This window comes from Naegleria lovaniensis, assembly GCF_003324165.1.
Source record: "Naegleria lovaniensis strain ATCC 30569 chromosome Unknown tig038, whole genome shotgun sequence".
Taxonomy (NCBI): domain Eukaryota; phylum Heterolobosea; class Eutetramitea; order Acrasida; family Naegleriidae; genus Naegleria; species Naegleria lovaniensis.
The window spans coordinates 1-19419 of NW_025407860.1; the positions used below are offsets into that span (position 1 = coordinate 1).

General features: G+C 37.8%; 9 protein-coding genes across 9 annotated transcripts; 3 read left to right on the forward strand and 6 right to left on the reverse strand.

Annotated features, from left to right (window-relative positions):
- Positions 1 to 1294: 1294 nt before the first annotated feature.
- C9374_009224 (uncharacterized protein) lies at positions 1295 to 1807 on the forward strand (the record flags this gene model as incomplete). Its single annotated transcript, XM_044699388.1, has 1 exon — positions 1295 to 1807. One exon carries the CDS (start codon positions 1295 to 1297, stop codon positions 1805 to 1807), a length of 513 nt encoding a protein of 170 aa, XP_044544575.1.
- Positions 1808 to 1824: 17 nt separating this feature from the next.
- Positions 1825 to 3275, reverse strand: C9374_009225 (uncharacterized protein; the record flags this gene model as incomplete). The annotated part of the gene is made up of 5 exons (XM_044699389.1): positions 1825 to 2543; positions 2616 to 2701; positions 2754 to 2991; positions 3105 to 3112; positions 3196 to 3275. The coding sequence occupies 5 exons, from the start codon at positions 3273 to 3275 to the stop codon at positions 1825 to 1827; spliced, it is 1131 nt and encodes a 376-aa protein (XP_044544576.1).
- Positions 3276 to 3352: 77 nt separating this feature from the next.
- C9374_009226 (uncharacterized protein) lies at positions 3353 to 4462 on the reverse strand (the record flags this gene model as incomplete). The annotated part of the gene is made up of 1 exon (XM_044699390.1): positions 3353 to 4462. The coding sequence occupies one exon, from the start codon at positions 4460 to 4462 to the stop codon at positions 3353 to 3355; it is 1110 nt and encodes a 369-aa protein (XP_044544577.1).
- A 236-nt stretch (positions 4463 to 4698) lies between these two features.
- C9374_009227 (uncharacterized protein) lies at positions 4699 to 7686 on the forward strand (the record flags this gene model as incomplete). The annotated part of the gene is made up of 3 exons (XM_044699391.1): positions 4699 to 6703; positions 6754 to 7592; positions 7651 to 7686. The coding sequence occupies 3 exons, from the start codon at positions 4699 to 4701 to the stop codon at positions 7684 to 7686; spliced, it is 2880 nt and encodes a 959-aa protein (XP_044544578.1).
- A 20-nt stretch (positions 7687 to 7706) lies between these two features.
- Positions 7707 to 10370, reverse strand: C9374_009228 (uncharacterized protein; the record flags this gene model as incomplete). The annotated part of the gene is made up of 1 exon (XM_044699392.1): positions 7707 to 10370. One exon carries the CDS (start codon positions 10368 to 10370, stop codon positions 7707 to 7709), a length of 2664 nt encoding a protein of 887 aa, XP_044544579.1.
- Positions 10371 to 10389: 19 nt separating this feature from the next.
- Positions 10390 to 13094, reverse strand: C9374_009229 (uncharacterized protein; the record flags this gene model as incomplete). Its single annotated transcript, XM_044699393.1, has 2 exons — positions 10390 to 12396; positions 12462 to 13094. 2 exons carry the CDS (start codon positions 13092 to 13094, stop codon positions 10390 to 10392), a joined length of 2640 nt encoding a protein of 879 aa, XP_044544580.1.
- A 638-nt stretch (positions 13095 to 13732) lies between these two features.
- On the reverse strand, positions 13733 to 14482 carry C9374_009230 (uncharacterized protein; the record flags this gene model as incomplete). Its single annotated transcript, XM_044699395.1, has 1 exon — positions 13733 to 14482. One exon carries the CDS (start codon positions 14480 to 14482, stop codon positions 13733 to 13735), a length of 750 nt encoding a protein of 249 aa, XP_044544581.1.
- A 108-nt stretch (positions 14483 to 14590) lies between these two features.
- C9374_009231 (uncharacterized protein) lies at positions 14591 to 17888 on the reverse strand (the record flags this gene model as incomplete). The annotated part of the gene is made up of 3 exons (XM_044699396.1): positions 14591 to 15076; positions 15136 to 15213; positions 15273 to 17888. The coding sequence occupies 3 exons, from the start codon at positions 17886 to 17888 to the stop codon at positions 14591 to 14593; spliced, it is 3180 nt and encodes a 1059-aa protein (XP_044544582.1).
- A 218-nt stretch (positions 17889 to 18106) lies between these two features.
- On the forward strand, positions 18107 to 19372 carry C9374_009232 (uncharacterized protein; the record flags this gene model as incomplete). The annotated part of the gene is made up of 1 exon (XM_044699397.1): positions 18107 to 19372. One exon carries the CDS (start codon positions 18107 to 18109, stop codon positions 19370 to 19372), a length of 1266 nt encoding a protein of 421 aa, XP_044544583.1.
- Positions 19373 to 19419: the final 47 nt, after the last annotated feature.

The window sequence follows — 19419 nt, forward strand, 5'->3', positions numbered from 1 at the left end:
TTTATATGCGAGCCTTAGACACAATTATTCAACTAGTTCCGATTATTTGGAGATGATTGTCTTCAAAGTAAGCAATCTGCTTCACCTTTGTACAGTTTTAAGTGTAATTGTTTCTCCACGTCCTTCAGCCCGCAAGAGGGATTTCGATATCTTATGATATCTACTCGTGATTGGTCGTGGTATTCAGTTTCAAATGGTGGTCGACTCAATCCAAATACCTTGCTAGACTAGTAGAAACCGTATTGTTCAGAACCATTCAGTTCTTTTCGCTGAGATGGAAAGAGGGTGGCTAAATTAACAAGTTGATTTGGAGGAATAGTTTAAAATTTCTACAAAGATCTGATCTTTTGTATACAGCAAGTAGCGACCTCATTAGCTCCTCTCGCATCTTTAATTTGATCACCACACGTAATCCACAACAATCTCCCGAAGACCGTTTTTACATTCCCACGCTTCGGCTTTTTGAGTTATTAATTTAAGTTTATTGGCTCGTCGTTGTGAATTGAGGTGGTCAAAGGTGAAATGGTCAAACCAAATCAGGTTGGAATGATTCTAATTTCAGTGATCACACGACAAGGTTTTTCTTTAATGATCACTCGACAAGGTCTTTCTTTAATGATCAACCTTGCCATGATTAATCCTGGTCAAGGTTTCAACACCTTTTGTCCTATTCGGATCTTAGCCACCTAACAGTCAATATCTTACGTCAACTCAAATATCCGAATTAATTTGCAACACAATAGACAAATTGACAACACATTGAAGATCTCCGGTCATAACTTGCGTTTGGTGCATCCACCAATAATTTTCCTCTAAGGAATACCAATATTAATGTCAACAAAATTATGGGTCGATGGGTGTCAGATATGTGCCTAGTTGCGCTAGACGATGTTGTATTGCAGAGAGCGATTTCACCTCCATATTTTTTTTCAATACTCGGAACTAACCCATTAGTTTTCCTCCAATTAATTCCAAACTCTTGTTGTTGTTTACAATGTAGAAACACGTTTAAACGTTTGAACGAGATTAAACGTTTGAACTAGTTTGAACATGTTTATGTTGTTTATTTTTGTTTAAACATGTTTATTGTTTAAAGTTTAACCAAGTTTGAACGTTTATAGGACAAGCCTATTATAGTGATCATGAGAGTATCAGAGGACGAGTACACGAAGAAAATGAAGGCAATGATGAAGAGAATGACGAAATAATCAGCTTGTCCGAGTCAATCATTTTCTTTAAACAATTGCTGAATCACTTTGTTGCAAGCCACATTCGAGGAACGTCTGCTAGCAACATGATTCAATCATATACTGGCTGTGTACCATACCTAGTGTTTACGCATAAGGATTTATTTATCGAAAAAGTGGAAAAAGGAATTCCCCTCAAAGAAGAATACTTGTCAGAGAAAGGAAGTTTTGATTTAGGTCTCCAAGGTTCAACCACAACTCGAACCAACAATGACAAGTCCAGAGATTTAATTTCACAAATCAAGTTGTCCAAAACGGAGGTAGAATCCATTCAATCACGGTTAAGAGCTCAAATAAGTGGTATTAAGGAACAAACGTTTGCAACGTTCATCATTTCGAAATATGTGGAGTGTGCTCTGGAAGAAACCTTACGAAGCATGATCATTGCTAACACATTTGTAATAGATGCCACCGATGAGAAGGAAAGTTCACAATTCATACAAACAGTTCTGGACAAGAGAGTAGTCAGCGATTTTGAGATTGATTATGAATTAGGTTTAGGATCTAGTTTAGTTATAGGAGGAAAGTTCAATTCATTCTTCAATTCAATGCAGAAATGAGCGATAAAGATATAATATTATTCTACATCTTCCTCTTCTTCACAACAGCTGTTGTCACCGTTATCACTTGCGACATCATCCTCTTGACGATTCTTTTTTGGATTCTTAATGATTGGATGATTTTCTGGATCTTCAACCACTCGAATGGATGGTTCGTAATCAACAATGTAATTCGAAAAATCTAATCGTTCTTGATGTTCCTTGATATGATCCACAAATCCTCGATAATGTTCCCACAACTTGGCTTTTCCAAGCATAATTCGCAAATCATTATTTTCAGCTCCACCCAAAGATCTATCCAAAATTCGAAATAAATGTCTCTTAATGTTGTTATGATCAGGTGGAAAATGATGTTTACAAATATCCACATAACGGTCACACACCTGCAGTGGATGCACATGCTCTCCCTTATTGAATAGTGATGGGTTCTCTAACAGTGCTTCAGCGCTCATTACTGCATCCACTCCAGTATATTGCAGACAATCAAGTACGTCCTGATACGTTCTAATATTTCCGTTTGCAATGACTGGTATTTGCGGGACGTGTTCTCGAATTGCTTTAATGACGTTCCAATCTGCATAATTTTGGAAAGGGCCTTTTTGTGCTCTCGTTCGACCATGTACGCAAAGAACTTGAGCTCCTGCCGAAACCACGGTATCCACATATTGGAGTGTCAATTGTAAATCTTCAAAAATGCGAATCTTGGCAGTGACAGGTATTGGAAGCTCCAAATGAGCTAATTGTGAATGAACATTTTCCATGTCACAATATTGAAATAATTTGGTCTTTTCTCATATAGGTTACTTACCCTTATTGATAATGGAATAAACCAAATCAAAGTCTTCCATTAAAAAGGATCCATATCTTCCTCTTTTTGCAATTCTTTGTGGACATCTTTTAACATAAAAGTTCTTTTGGGGTTCCATAATACTAGAATAATACTAACCCTAAATTCAAATCAATAGCTGCAATTTTACCTCCACTCATTTCCCATGCCAGCTTTCCACAATTCACAAAAATATTTGGATCATGTGTGCAAAATTGAGCAAAAACAGGTACTTCCAATTCTGGTTCGAATTGAAAATACCGTTGTCGATATTTCTTATCATTTTGAAAATATCTTCCATGCAGCATGGGAGTGTATGCCAGAGTCACTCCATATTCCTTTATCAATAATCGAAAGGCTATTTTCCGAAATTTTCAAAATTAGTTTTACATTTTTAAATCCACACAATAATTTTAAATTACAATAATATTAAAATTCAAATTTCATGAAGCACCTTGTTCACAAACATACGTAATTCACTTTGCGTCATCCAAAAATGTCATCAAAAAAATTTATAAATCCTAAATTTGAAAAATTGAAACAACAAGCATTCAAAATCTACCTTTGATCCACCATCGGAGCACAGACAAACTTTGGAGAACCAATACTCTTCCAAAATTCATAACCACCCAATTTTTGCATTTTTTTAATTATTGAATTTAATTATTATTAACAAAAATGAAAAGCTTGTTTATACCTGATGCTCTTTTCATCAAGCGTTAAAACTTTCTTAATTGTTCCAAATCTCTCATATGCGAGCACCATGTAATTCCGAGCTCGGAATGATACACCTCGTAATTGCAGAAAATTAGGACATGTCTTCTTTGATCTTGTTTTCTTATCGTTCTTGCAATGGTAAGGAGAATATCTTCTCGATGATTGTTGCCGCTATCAAGAGAATGACTGACTGCCTCGCTGAAACATCGTACATTATGTTGTTGTTGGATGATTTGTTTAAAAACCGAACACTTTTTAAACACGGATTGCAATTGTTCCAATTCTGAATGGACATATTCAGGAATACTCACGATAGAGTCTGCAAGTGCAGAGAACAAGTTCCGAAGTTGATCGGTTGTGAGCTCAAGTAAGGCTGTGGTATCAAAAAGGTACACATAGATGGACCCTATTTGTTGAAAGTCTTGATAGAGTGGCTGACTAATAGATGCTGAAAACTTTTGCTTGTCTGTTGAGCACGAAAGATAGGTCAGTCCTAAAGCTTGACAATCACGGCCAAGAGGACTCAGCATGACATGTTGTTGTGAAGACGAAATATGCGGTCCAACTCCAATGACTGAAATGTTGTAAGAAGATCCAGCAAGTAAGTGATGTAATTCACGATTGACAATACTAGACGACCGATATTCAAGTTCCGAACACACGTATACGATCTTCAAAGGACGATCTTGATATCCAGCCCTCTCTCTTCTCATCAACAAGTGTTGCAATGTATTTAGCAGAAGATGCAACGAGACTACTGACGATGGTTCAACACGTGGTTTCACTAGAGGAACATTTGCAAACACGTGATCGATCCAATTCAATTTTTGCTGTTGAACGGTCTGCTTTAACTCATGGTTGTGGAAATAACATGTTCTAATTTCATCTACAGTACCAGCATTTGCCAAAGAGATGGTTAAAGATTCCGAAGGATAAACGTGTGCGGTAAAGAAATCGCAAATGTAAGTTTTCAACTTTTCAAAGACTGTCATGTTACATTGGACACCTTGATCAGTCAGGGGTTGTTGCTGAAGAAAGTCACAATCGACACAAAACGCCCAATCACTGCAAAATTTGGGACTAGTTGGTGAGCGTGCTTGTTGATGATACATTTTTTGACAAATGATTTGACAGGTTCGTTGAATTCGCTTGTCAAAAGAAAAAAATGATCGCAAGAAACAACCGCCAGCGTCAAACATTCTCTTGGGAAGAAATCAGATTCGGCAACTTTGACAACCGCAAATCATTTCGCTTGACTGATCCACAATTTTCCAAGCACTTCAAAATTGCTGGTCGTTCCAACAAATTGTTGTGGTCCTTGGATGGTGGTTTCTCCATCAGGTTCACTATGTTCACGGAACATTGCTTTCGCATTGATATTGACAAGAGTAGTATACTTCGGGTCGTCATTGATGAGTTTGTAGAGGACACTTGTGCTTGTTATAATATTTTTCTTGAATTGAAACATCCTCCACAAGTACGCAGGAAAACAGAAATGGATCAGAAGTGGCAACGATTGGTGGCACCAACGAGCGAAAAAGAGGACATACAACAAATAAGTAGCCTTTGGATGTGTAACTTTGCAGCGTGTAATTCCCTTCTGATCAAACGGTGCATTCCACAATGTATGCAGCAATACCCTACTTATGAACCCTATCTTGTGGAATTTAACACCAACGTCCATGATCATGTGTCGCTTCAATACACTGTTGAAGGTGTTGGCATGAACGGAATTCCCAACAACCGTAATTTTGATGCACTCCCGTTTGGAATAAGATATCTCTTACTGTGCTTCAATACCCAAATTTGTGGGCTATTGAACTGTCAACAACGAGTGGACTACATATGCCACTCCATTTCAGAACTAATTCAAATATGTTCGAATAACATTGTCATGGTGGAAGAAGTGCTGAGAGGAATACTGGCTTCAGAAATAATCTATCCAGACGATTTTATGGACAAGTTCCATGCATGGCGTGATGAACACAAACCCAAAGAGACGACAGGCAACTCCAAGAACGGATATCAAATTAGAAAACTGGTGATTACTCCAACAAGAATACTGTTTTTTGATAAATCTCATGAAGGAGGAAATTATTTGCTGAGACATAATCCAGCTTATGTGGAAAGTTTTAGCAGGGTTTCATTTTGTGACGAAGATCGACACTCGCTGTTTCCTCAACAGTTTGCAAATCTCGCACATCGAGTCACATATTTTGTTGACAGTTATGGAATTCCTCTCTTTAACGGAAGATACGAAATGTTGGCTTACTCATCAAGTCAACTTAGAGCATTCAGTTACTGGAGTATCTATGTTGATAACGAAACGGACAAGAAAGGCCTTCCTAAAACCATTATTGACAAGTTGGGAAACTTCTCTGACGAAGAATGTGTTGCAAAGAGAGCAGCCAGAATTGGTCTCTGCCTCACACAAACCTATGAAGGAGAAGAGGTCCTCTTCGACAAGACAACTGACATTATCAGCAGTGCTAACAGTAATTTAAGTGATGGAATTGGAAGAGTTTCTGAAACCTATGCGAAAGAGCTTGCACGTAAACACAACATTCAACTTCATGGTCAGTCGTATATACCTTCTGCATTTCAATTTCGGTTGGCAGGTTATAAAGGAGTAGTGGTAGTGGATCCAAATTTGCACAAACAAACTTCGAAAGAATTATTATTGAGCAAAAGTCAATGTAAATTCAGTAACTCGGACAATAAGTCGTTTGGGCTAGTTTCATACTCGAGAAGAAGACCAGCCGATCTCAATAGACAAATAATTGCCGTGTTGGATTCTAATGGACTTCCTGAACAAAATATTTTGCACCTCGTTCAAGAAAATTTAGATGAGATTCAAAATTATGCAAAACAATATCATGGATTGAGAAAGACACTGTCGAAGGAGCAGCATGCTATTGCACAAAATATCAAACTGTCATTACAGAACGAACATGCAAGCGTGATATTGCAACATGATCCATTGATAACTCTGGCTCAAAGGCTAGGATTCGAAAAATCACTTTCACATTTGAAAAGTCACATTCCGTTAAAAAGATCAGCCTTGCTGATGGGTGTTCTTGATTTTGAAGGAGTACTGGAGGAAGATGAGGTTTTTATTCAACTCTCTCCGCATCATGAATGTGAACAACCATTGTATGCTAACCATGCCAATTGCTATGAGAAGGGAGGAGTGGTGGAAGGTCAGGTGATTGTTACAAGAAGTCCAGCTCTTCATCCGGGAGATGTTCGTAAATTGAAAGCAGTCAATGACGGGACTGGAAAACTATCTCATTTGAAAGACGTGATTGTGTTCAGCTCAAAATCATTGATTTCACAACCAAGCAAAATGGGAGGTAAGTGAAGTTTCTTATATGGAATTGAAAATGTTGACATGGCTCTAAAGGTGGTGATCTTGATGGAGATGAATTTTTTGTATCTTGGGAGCCATTACTGATGGATTTTCAAGAGTGTGAACCATTGCTTGATCACAACCGGCTTAATGCTCAATTAGAATCAGCCCAAATGTGCGACGAAAATTATCAAAATTACTTGGCACCGAGACAGTTTTTCTGTGAATATATTCACAATGAGCATATTGGAGCTATAGCAAACGCCCACTTGAAATTGTATGACTGGTCGAAGCATAATGGAAGTCATGAAGGTGTTCGTGACAAACAATGTTTGCAGCTGGCTGAAATTCATAGTCACCAAGTGGATTATGCCAAATCAGGCAAGAAGATCAAATACAATTTTCCTAATTGTAACACTCCACACTACATGACCAAGGATCGTCATTCTGACAATACTTATCACTCCAAGTCAGTGTTGGGTCAATTGTTCGACATGGTTGAGAATTTTAGAAGCAACAACTTCCTTTATTTGTCACATTCGAGTACTACTAACTCGAATACTTTCAATGTTCTAGACTTGGAAATGCTTAAATTATTCCCCAATTCTTTAACGTTCAAAGACAAGCTGTATTCCGAAATAGACAACTTGTATGAAGACTATGTACGCGGGTTGAAAAGTTTAATGAAGAGATACCATATCGAAGCTGAGCACCAATTATTGTTCAGCTTGGTTAACCTTAAAGAAAAGCAAGTACAATGTGGAAAGTCATGGTATAAACTCTCCAAGGAAATCCCCGAAGAAGTACGAACGTTTACCAACACCAGTAGACAATCATGCGTTGACTTGATTCAACAATTGGTGTCCAACCACACTCAAATCAGTAGCGGTGAAGTAGCTTCTCTGTTTTATTGGGTCATGCGCAACAAAAATTATGGCAAACAAAGAATAGAAGATATGTTTGGAACGTCCTTTTATTGGTTGGTAATGGATTATATTCTCAAATAACTAGAAGCTAAGCTTTCTTGGTACGGGAACAATAAAGTCTCCTAATAAAAGCCCAACAGAAACTGATACAGTGATAGAGAGAAGATTGAAAACAAACTCAATACCACTAATCAAGCTAGTCTCATTACCAGAGTTGGATGCAAGAAAGTCTTTTACACCTCGTACACCAAATGCTGCAGGTATAAGCAACACTGTTCCACAAACTGTTACCAATAGTCCTGGATTTCTCGTTATCAGAGCATATAAATTTCCAATAATTCCACAAACTAACGCTCCAAGAAGAGCTCCAACTTCAGTTCCCAAATAGTGAGCACTGACGGTCGTAACAAAGAATGAAATGTATGAAATAATGCCCACAAATAGATAGGTCAATATTTTCTTAGGCACTCTAAAAGTGAAGATGTTTGATATAATAATTAATGGTAGAACTAGAGCTAATATCCACTCGGCTACTCTGTTAAAATTTCGAAACTTGTCCGGTTTGTTGTGAGCAAAAATAGTTGTAGAATTGGAGAGAAAGTTGTCAATACCTGTCGCCATTAATACACCAAATCCTAGCTGTAGAGTTGCAATAAAACCACTAAATAATCTTACAGATCCACTCAATAAATGTCTTGTGCTCAGCTCTGCAATTCCTGTCGTAAATTGTATGGCAGGGAGGATGGAGAACACTCCACACAGAGTAACTAAAAAAACAGAAAGTGGTCTTGCTACTGGGTCTGTAAATTGTGCAAAAATAATTTTCAAAATTGTTGCCACTAATCCTGCTGCAACTGAGTTAATGACACTATTTACACGATGAAAATATGGATATCTATCTGCCAATGTACAAAAAACACCAACCATGGCACCAATAACACAGGATGTTATCATTTCAAGTATACTTCCATCAAGAAATACTACCCACGCAAAGGTGTTCAATAAATGGGTAGCAATTTGATAACCAAAATGGTTGAAAATTGGCTTACTACGAATAACTTTTCTGATTCTTTTTCTTGCGTCAGGAATAGTAATTGTACGTGCTGCTAGCTCTTCGGCAATTTTATCAAGTTGGTATAATTTGTCCAAATTGATAGAGCCTCCAGTGGATGATAGATTGGCATTGTCAATCGTTATGTACAGAGTTGTTGACGTGCTTTTCCCATTTTCTACATTATAATGAGCCCAATCAATTGGATCTGAAAACGAAAATAATAGCCCAGTACTAGTATACTCGATTTGACAAGGTTTCACACCAAATTGTTTTGAAATGTAAGTTAAGTGGTACTCTAATCGATGGGCTGGTACGCCATATGTAGCTAATGCATATCCCAAATCAATTAATATGAGTTGTACTTGTCTTTCGTAATCATACAATGTTGAGTATGAGGTTCCAATGACTTGTTCTTGTTGAGTTTCGTCCACAACAATTTTGGACATATTTCCTTCTTCTAAATCTGTAACAGAGCTATCTTTTGAAAAAATACGATCTGAAGGAAGTTTTTCTTGACCTTCTTCCACTGGTATGTTTTTGAAGGATTTAGTGAAATAATTGTCAAACACATTGGAAAAGATACCCTTTTTTTGAGTTTCTGATTGTGTTTGGTCATTACTGTCGATTTGGCACTGAGAAGGTGAAAGTAAAGGGTTTTCCATAATAGTGATGCTGTCTTGAGTTGCTGGTGTGCTATTTTCGCTCTCATTTTGTACAGAATGTGCATTCTTTTTCTTATTGAGATTTGATAGCTTTTCTAGTGATGAGGTGTTTGAATTGCTTAATTTCTTTTTTCTTAATTTTTTGTTTTGTTGTGATGGCACACCAAGTGCATATACTTTGTCTGTGGAAATTATCACCGATGAATTTGCCTCCTCATCCTCCCGAATGGAGTCAACACCATCCAATGGTGCATCATCTTTGGATAAAGGGACTGTCAGTGGAGTTGTAGATCTTTTCTGTTTGAGCGACTTTTTAGTTTCTTTCATTCGTTGCATCATTGAATTAATCATACGAACTCGTTCTTCCAAAACTTCTTTCTGATGTTCAAGCTGTGTCAAGGAATTTCTCTTAAAACTATCGGATGGCAATATTCCGCTAAGGGAGGTTTCATCCAACAAATTATTCGTTGGTGATGATTTTTCATTGTTATTGAATATTTCAAGCCACCACCATTTCGGACCACCTTTCTTTGCCAAGGCTCCTTCGGAACGTGTGGGAGTAATCGGTTGGTTCTCTTCTCTATTTGCAGATCCAAACCATCCGCTAAACAATGCCGAAGGTTGTGGAATACTGTTCGTGATAACATCCGAAGAAGAAGCAGCTTTTGTTGTATGTTTTAAAGACGACTTTTTAGAGAGTCTTTTGCTTGGTGATTCTTGGTGGGAGAGCATGGGTTTTGTTTCATCATTGGCATCATGAAATTCTCCTCCACTTGATGATTCCTCTGCACTTTCTGATTCATCAGCATCGGAAGAAGAAATATGGATGGGTGTTTTTGGGAGTGATGATCCCGACGATGAAGTTTTTCGTTTGTTATTATTGTTATTATTATTATTACTATTTACTATGACTGTTGATGATGAAACATTCTTGTTGTCCTGAATTATACTGGTTGGTGTTGAATCAGTTGTTGCCAATGCCAGAGGGTGGTTAATGTGTACAATGGTTGAATTTGGATCTGACGACATAAATTTTTTCTTAAAAGTTTCAACACTCTGGATGTGTCACGTCATTGGACTCTGTTCCTTCTGTGCTGGTGGTATCTTCAGGTATGTCACTGTTGTTGATGTAATCTAAATAGTCTTTGGATACAAGGAATCGTGAAAAGGTGTCATTAATAACCATTTGCTTAATAATATTTTCTAAGCGATCAAATAAATCTAATTGCCCAAATCCTGAAATGATTTTTTTGAACTCGCTCTCAATGACATGCTTTGAAACATTAAGTGGTGCGCTTGATTCTCTGTCTAAATATTTGGCAATAATTTCTTGTTGTAGAGCCGATCTGTCTCTAATTTTAGATAAGGATTTGTAAATTTCGACATGTTCCAAAAATTCAACGTTTTCCAAACTCATTTCAGAAGCCGCAAATTCTTTTAACAAGTTTCTCAGTATTCCATCTTTCATGACATTATTAAATTCAGAAACTTTTCTCATTTCTTCAAGTTTTTCTTGCTGTTGGTGAAGCTGGCTTTTCAATTCTCTCTGTTCGCTCAAGTTTCGAAGCACAATGATGTATGCGTCTCCAATCATTCCCTCCCTTAGAGTCATTTTGGCTTTTGTCACATTCACGCTTACTGGATGTTTTACACCAAATGGTGTTACCACTACAGTTTCAAATTGGCCATCGTCATTACTCTTTGAAAGCGACTCTAGATGTTCCAGTAACCTTTCAATGGACTCAAACTCTGTGATGTAATTAGCTATCTGATTCTCAGAGAGGCTTCTACGGCTGTTGTCAGATGTATGCTTCTTCAATAATTTTTGTTCGAAGGCCATATTCATGTTGATGATCACACCTGTTGTGCACTCGACTGTGACAATGTAGTCATGTATAGCGTTCATGACACATCTCGATTTTTGTTCCTCAAGCGCTGTCTTTTCCAACAAGATCTGCATGATATTGTTATCTTTTGCCAGCTTGGATTGTGATTCTTCTAACGCGTTCAACATCCTGTTAATATCCTGACAAAGCGTTCCTAACTCGTCTCGTCCTGCATTAGGAACACGTTGCTTAATGTCGTTCGACGATGTTATTGATTGCACTGTTTTTCCAATTTTTAAGACTCTTCGAAGAACACAACATTCTACAAATACCATTACTGTCAGTGTTAATCCCAATACGATTGCAACTAATACCAAGCACGAGTATGCAAAAGAATTCCATCCAACTTCGGCCATATCCCTTGGTAAATCCGTACGTACTAGTATTCTGTGGGTACCACTGATATCAGTAAACATTTGATAAGTAGCCATTCGGGGTGTTGTGGCGGTGACTGAGCTTTCTGGACAACCTCTATATTTTTCATTGTCATATGGTACTTGCTTTGTCACATGAAATGGTAACCCTTTTGTCCAAGAATCGTTTTTGTAATCCAATAGTTTGGTGGACTCTACCTTCTCAAAAAACTGTTTCAATTCACCTTCAGAACGTCCAGGAAAATCTCTCATGAGAGACCTTAATGCGTCTCTATCATAAAGCACATCGAAAAAGCTTGTACACATTTGAGTTCGTATTGACATGTCATGAACATAACGTAGTGATACATATTTTCCATACATGAAAAAGCCACAAGTCACAGAGTTGTTGTTCGGCTGAATAGGTACCAAGCCAATTTGCAACACATTGGAAGTTCTTGTTGCTGGCTGTGTATCGTTTAAATAGGTGGACCTATCTTCATCCCTCAATAACTCCAATAAACTCTTCTCAGGCACAACAAAGCCAATGCTGCGGGTTTCGGGGTGATCCGACTCTCGTAACAATTGCCTATCTAGTTGTTTCAATTCGTAAGGTATGTCTTTCAGGTATCGAGATTTCCATGCACCAACTCCTGCCATCATTGTACCATTAGAATAGTACATTCCAGCATAATTAATTGCTGCACGCTCCATAAACGGAGCTAAGAAGTATGTTTCCATTAATCCCTGAGCTCTTTTCAAGTCATTGTCTTTCATGATGAAAAAACTTTCATCCCAAGCTGCATAATCATAGACCTATGGTTGTTGAAAATTAGAAAATTATGAATACACAAGGGTGTGCTGTCATTGAGAAAGCTTACCTTTTCCAACAGCATTCGAAAATCATCCTCAATTGCTCGACTTGTTTTTCTGAAAGTTTCAATTGCCACCTTGTTCTCAACCTCGTCAAAAGAGAGATGAAATGCCACACCCAACCCAATCAAGCAAATGATTAAAATGGAAGCAAACGTTAAAAACAAAATACTCATGGTCTTGACTCGCAAACTTGACAAGCAAGTTTTGAGACATTCCGAATATTGTCCTTGATTCGAAGAAAATTCACCATTCAACATGTGTTGGCTGTACATGGAAAAGATATGAAAATCTTCCATCATGCCATCTGATGTTGGAGATCCCACATGAATACTTCTATTCGTATAATAATTAGGTAATCTTGATGAGGATGGACTAGAGGGTTTTTGAGGTAATTTAGATGAGGATGGACTCGAAGGAATGGAAATATTCAAACCCGAATGACCTCGTGCTTGAAGAAGGTGTCCAGGTCGAGCTGAAGCCGGAGGGATTTTGGATCCTGCGTTTTGATGTGTTGAGTTGTTGTTGTTGTTGTTCGAATGCCAAGGTCCTTTATGGGTTTCAGAGCTAGGCTGAGGAGACTTGGGAGAAGAGGGTGGAGAAGATGTGGTTGCGTGCATGATAGCTTCATCATTGGACATTTTCCGTAAGGATTACTTCATCAAATGTTGTTGTGTTTGTTTGAAAGATGGAAGGAATAAAACACCCGAACGAAAAACAAGGATTGATGTTGTTGTCAAATGATGATGGCATCGGACGCTACGAATCGGTGAAAGAGACTCGGGATGCATTGTTGTTCGACGAGTCTATGAAGGCATCATGATACCATCTCCTCGCATTGATGATGGACAAAGATAACTGTTGATTTTAAAAGCCGAGATGGAACAGATGCAAGCAAGCGGAAGATCTATCTCTATTTTTCTAGGAATGCCGTTCGAATGGGAGATGTTGGTCCTGATGGATTCGATGGTCTCTCATGCATTTCATGGATTACTGATTGGTGTGGTTGTAACACTTGTACAAATCTTGAACGAGATTCACCATAATTGGTCCCATCCCCAATAATCGAGACATATTTCGGAAATTCTGAAGCCTCCAAAACGATCTTTCTGATTTAGTTTTCACTGCACCACGTGGAAGACTTTTTCATATAGGAACCTTAATATTGTTCATTATTATTATGAATTGATTGTGGAGACATAAGTTCCGAGAATCAAAATTGTGTGTCATGTACTGAGTAGATGTTTATAAGGTACGAAAATTATGTTGTCACATTTGATTAATGTGACTTGGTTAAAGACCTCAAATGCTTGACCAATCTTAATACAGTGGCACAAGGTCGATCACCAACACCGCTATTGTACATCGAGGGCTTTACCCATCCTCCAGGCTCCGAGTGAGTCATGATAAAGAGGTTAAAATATGAATTATTGCCTTCCGTTTTTACAAGTTCAATCCTCCATGCTGTCAAATGCACAACTCCACGAACATTGGAAGAATTTTTAGGTGCCTTGTCATGCTCATACCCTGGCACTTCGTAACCGGATTTTGTCACGAGCCACAATACATTTTCAGGATGTGTTGGATCTTGGTAAATGTTTCTCAAAATGACAAATTCACGATTGGAGATAAATCTTGATCCTGAACTGAACACTCTGTAAAACGCACCCAAGTCCTCATGATGATGACTTGTCACAGCAATGCTGGTTGAAGAAGAAGATCCGATAGGAATACGCTCGCTTTTCACTAGTTCTTCATCCCATAACAATCTCTTCTCTTCCACTTCCAAATAGTGAATAATGTCTCGGGGAGAAGAAGCAACGTTGTTGGCACACTCGACGTTCAACATTTCTCCTTGAAACACCCAATAATCATGTTTGTCCTTGTTGATCCAATAGTGTGCTCCTTCTTCAGTGGTTTTGTACTTGGTCCAGCCATGCTGTTGGGCTGAGGAAGACCTGGATTCTTCATACCACTTACGGGCAAGATCAAAGGATTCTGACAGTTGTTGCGTGGGTGGTTGTGACATTTTTTCTTGTTGGCTATTCGACTAGTGCGACGAGACAAAGGAATGGAGGACCCAAAGAAGCAATGCGCATTTCCGATTATTGTGATCCTTGTTTGGAGCAACATCAATTTACAACTTTCTCAATGGTCTTTTCTTACGTACATCATAACCTCTGAATCTTTTTTGCAATAAAGTTGCCGAATAATTATGGTAAATATCTGTTACTTGTTTCACCACTTGTTTAGCAGTTGGACGTTTGGTAGCCTCTGGTTCAAGGCAGCTCTTTAGAACTTCAAAAAGACCCATAGCATGAGGATTGCTTCTCTTTCTGTGAAAATGAGGATTATTCTTCAAATGTTGATCCCAAATGTCAGCAAAGTTTAAAGGTACTCCTTGTTTTGATTTCAAGCTCACTTTCTTCTTAGAGAGAACTTCAAACAGAGAACAGGCTGCAGAATAAATATCCATCTTACAGGAAGATGGTTGACCTTCCTGTTGTTCAGGTGGCAAATAATGCAAAGTACCACCACAAACAACAGAACCTTCTCTAACAGCAAAACCATAATCTCCAAGCTTTAAATTTCCATCGCTGGCCAAGAATATGTTTTGAGGTTTCTAAATTTTTCATTGAGTTAACGCATGAGAAAACTGCTGTCGTGTTCAGAACTACTTACCACATCACAATGCACATATTTCTTCTCATGGACATGTTCAAGAGCTGAAAACAATTGAAGTGTAAATCTCAACATTCTCTATAAAACATGCATGAAAGTGTTGAAAAAGGGACAATTCTAAAAAATCAAAAACTTACCATTGGTCTCATTAACCTTTGTTTGCCACCTTGTGCAAAACTCATGGTCTGTTTAAATAAATCTCCAAAATTGCAAAATTCCATGATTACCACACGAGTCATAACTTGCTTATTATCAACAGTTTCAGAGTACGAGAAGTCATCAACGTATTTTACAATGTTGTTGTGAGAAAATGCTTTAAGGCACTCAACTTCTCGTTGATAATCTGTATCAACGCCTTCTCTAAAACGCTTCATCACATAGAGTTGATCACAGTCTTGTTTTTTCACTTGCAAAATAATGGCAGATGCTCCGTCGTTTAGTCGTTTCACGATAGTATATTGGTCTTTCTTTCCTATATCTCCCACAATAGGTTGAGGGTTCTCCTCTAGTTTTGCTGGCTCATAAGACACATGCCCTCTTTCACTAGAAACGCCCTGTACTTCTCGATTTTTGGCATATGTAAAACTTTTGAAAAATTGACCAATGTTTCTGAAAAAGGTGGATATGGCAGATGAAAAATCAAAATGAAAAGATTTGGACTTCTTTTTAAAGTATTTGGCTTCTACCGACAACTCGTCACACCTTTCATCGAGTGGTTCTAGACGGTCTAGATGTTCTTGTGTCTGCATTATACTTTTCTCCATTTCTCTTTTAACATTCAATACTTCTTCAGTAGTACTATCAGCCTGTTTGCCACCAAAATCGTCTCTAGCTGCTCTTCTGGAGCCGTAGGCAGGTTTGGTATTGTTGTCTTCTTTGGTAGTGGAGGTGGAAGTGATGGGTTTGGGAGGAGGAACGGCACTACCTGATACGGCATATGAAGAGAATGCCGATGGAGGTGGTGATATGGCTGAAGAGCTTTGTCGTGGTGATGGAGGTACAAGTGTTTGCTGTTGTTGTGGTTGTTGAGACCTTTGAGGTGATAACTGTATTATGGAATCAAGCATTGCGTCACTTGGTGGAACAACTATCTCAGAGCTTAACTCTGGAATAGCTTCTTTCAAAGCAGTGGACGAAGACACTGGAGAAAACTCTGCAGAATGTGAGACAGATTCATCCTTCTTTGTGGCTGTTGAATCGCTGGATCTTGTTGGTGCATTTCTGCTCCGTGATGTACTTGGAGAGTCGAATAATTGCTTACTGCTAGAATCACTTTTTAGCCCTCTAGAGAGTGAAGAACTTTTCTTCAAAGACAGTAATAGAGGTTGCTCCGCTCGTTTGCTTTCTTTCATCTTTTTCTTTCCTGACGAAGGTCGTTCTTCTTCTTCTTTCTCTTCCATTATTGCTCTGCTTCTAACAATGCTCACTTCATCTTCATCATCATTGTCAGCAGAAAAGGAAGCCCTCGAAGAGGAGGAAAGTTCTGAGTCTTTATCCTGACCATATTCAACTTGTATGTCGTCAAATACAGGTTGTGGAGGGTTTTGATACAAATTTCCAAGATTTTCGTTAATCTCTTTACAGCATTGATATATTGATGGTCGTTTTGTATCGTCAGGATCCACACAACGCAATGCTAAAGTCGCTAAATTCTTAAAAATAGTGGCAGTTCTTTCGTTATAATTTTCCACACGAGAGGAAATGGAATGAATCAAATTTTGTGATTCATTGCTCCAATCATCAACATCGAGTTGTTTAGCATCGAATTCTTCACCTAATAAAATTCTCAGAATCAATGTTCCCAACATGTGCACGTCGTTATCAAATGTGAAAGCTTGTTCACCATTCTCAAATCTGGAGAATACTTGAGGTGAGAAATATGTCACATGGTCATCATTGAGATTATCAATCATGGAAGCCAGACCAAAGGATGGTGGTTGAATTAGAAAATGGAACGATTCTCCTTGTTGAAAGCACATTATATTCTTTGGTAAAATACTGTTGTGTGTAATGGAGCATTGATCATGCAACTCTTTGATACAATTTGCAATTTCATAGAACAAGTTAGAAATAAAGCTCAAATTCTTTTGAGACCCTAAATCAGACAAAAAGTCGTCACCATTCTCAATAATTTCTTCGAGTGACTTCACTGTGAAGATACTTTGTTTTTGGTTCTTTCCCAAATACCAATCTCTTAGTAAATTGACACGATTGTTCAACAACGGAGCATCCGATCTATCAATGAAAGGTAAACTGGCCATATACAATGTTTGTGTCAGACCACCATCAGAAGATCGAGCATAGGATCCTTGTAATGGAATGTTGTGAACAAAGTGCGAAGATTCACGAGTAAATCTCTCGACATCATTCTTCCAGGACTCATCTGATGATGAAGAAATCACCTGCATAAAAACAAATGACCTCACTCTAAATTCAACATCTGAAAGTGTAAATTCAGAAGAGGATGTCATTATATTTGGTTGTGGTTGATAATGATTCAAACTTTGCATCAATTGATTCATCTCGCGTGTCATCCACCTGATCTGTGGCGATTGTTGTCCTCCGAAAAGTTTTTCAGGTTGAACTCCTTCATACACATGGATCTGATTCGGAGAGGATGCCTGGTGAAATATATGAGGATTTTGAAATAATTCAGAAAAAGAGCCTATGGACCCGATGCCCTGAGTTTGTTGTTTGCTGTTGCTGGTATCACGAACAGCCTTTGATTTTGCCTTGTTGTGATGTGAAAGCATTTTTTCAGATGATGAAATTGGAACTCGAAAAAGGACATATACGTTTCATACCAAATCTTGAAAAAATTTAACGAACTTGCAAAGAAACATTACATACTCATAAGCTTTCAGTGAAATTAAATGTATTAGGCTTTGAACATAATCAGGGTGTTTAATATTTGCAGGAGTTTCTTCGATCGCTTTCAAATGTCAAACTCTAAAATGTCAAAAATTAAAAAATGCCTTCAACCTCAGCAATTGTACTACGGCATGCCTTTCAAAACAAACACAAACATATCGCCTCGTATCTTACGAAAGGAACCAATGCCCTTCAAAATCAAGTGATGAATCCATTCGATTGTGCTCTATGTATTTCTGAAAATGAAAAACTTCTTCTCGTTGCCGATTATAGTAATCACAGAGTTTTAATTTTGAAATTACCTAGTGGAGAATTGGTAAATCATATTGATAATGTCATGTATCCTCATGGTTTGTGTGTGGATCGAGAGACTTTTCATCAATCTGAAGGTTCCGAAATTTTAGAATTTAAAAAAACATTTCTAGTTTCGGATTGTTTGGAACATGTTGTGAAACGATTTGATATCGATTCTGGAAAATTATTACAAAAAATTGGAAAAGGTTTCGGTACAGAGAATGGTTATTTTGATAGACCTACGGGAATGTGTATCGACAAGAGTACTGGAAGATTGTACGTGACTGATTATGGAAATAATCGAATTCAAATTTTTCATTTACACAATGGAGAATTTATTTCGAGTTTTGGTCAACATCTTCGAGTTATGGATGTCATCTCTTCCACTTCATCTGAGACAACTACTCAATTGAATGGGCCATTCGGAATTGCCATTGATTATGTTTATCATCATTCATCCAATGTCCATATTGATGAAATATCCACTAATCCATCACACACAACCGTAGAGACACCCAATATGCTTTCAGAATCTCCCTCTCAATTGTACACATTTATTTATGTGTCTGATTCTAAAAGTCATACTGTGAAATTGTTTGACAACGAAGGAAATTACATTGGAGATGCCATTTCAAACGTGAAAACTCTTTCATCCTCTCAACTCTCTCTCACTCAATCCTTCCTCAAAAATCCATATCATGTTTTAATCGATGGTAATCATTTAATTGTTTCAGATAGTGGCAATCATGCTGTGAAAATATTCTCAAAACCCAAATTATCCTTTTCACACAGTACCAGTACGACCACCACTTCACATCCAAATTATTCGATAGCAAAGCATAGTACATTTAAGGATGTTATTGGAACGAATCGATACATTTATGAAGAAATACCTTCAAGAAGAATTTTGGCCAGCGCTTGTACCATCAATAATGAAGGTCATGAGTTGGATGTTTCATCTTCCTCGTCAACCATTGAATTTAATTATCCTGTTGGATTAGCTTTGGATTTTTCAACTGGTGATTTATTTGTTGTGGATTGTGGAAATCATCGAATTCAAGTGATTAGATAAATTGAGTGGTTATTGAGTGTGCGCTACTTTCAACAACTTTCAAATGG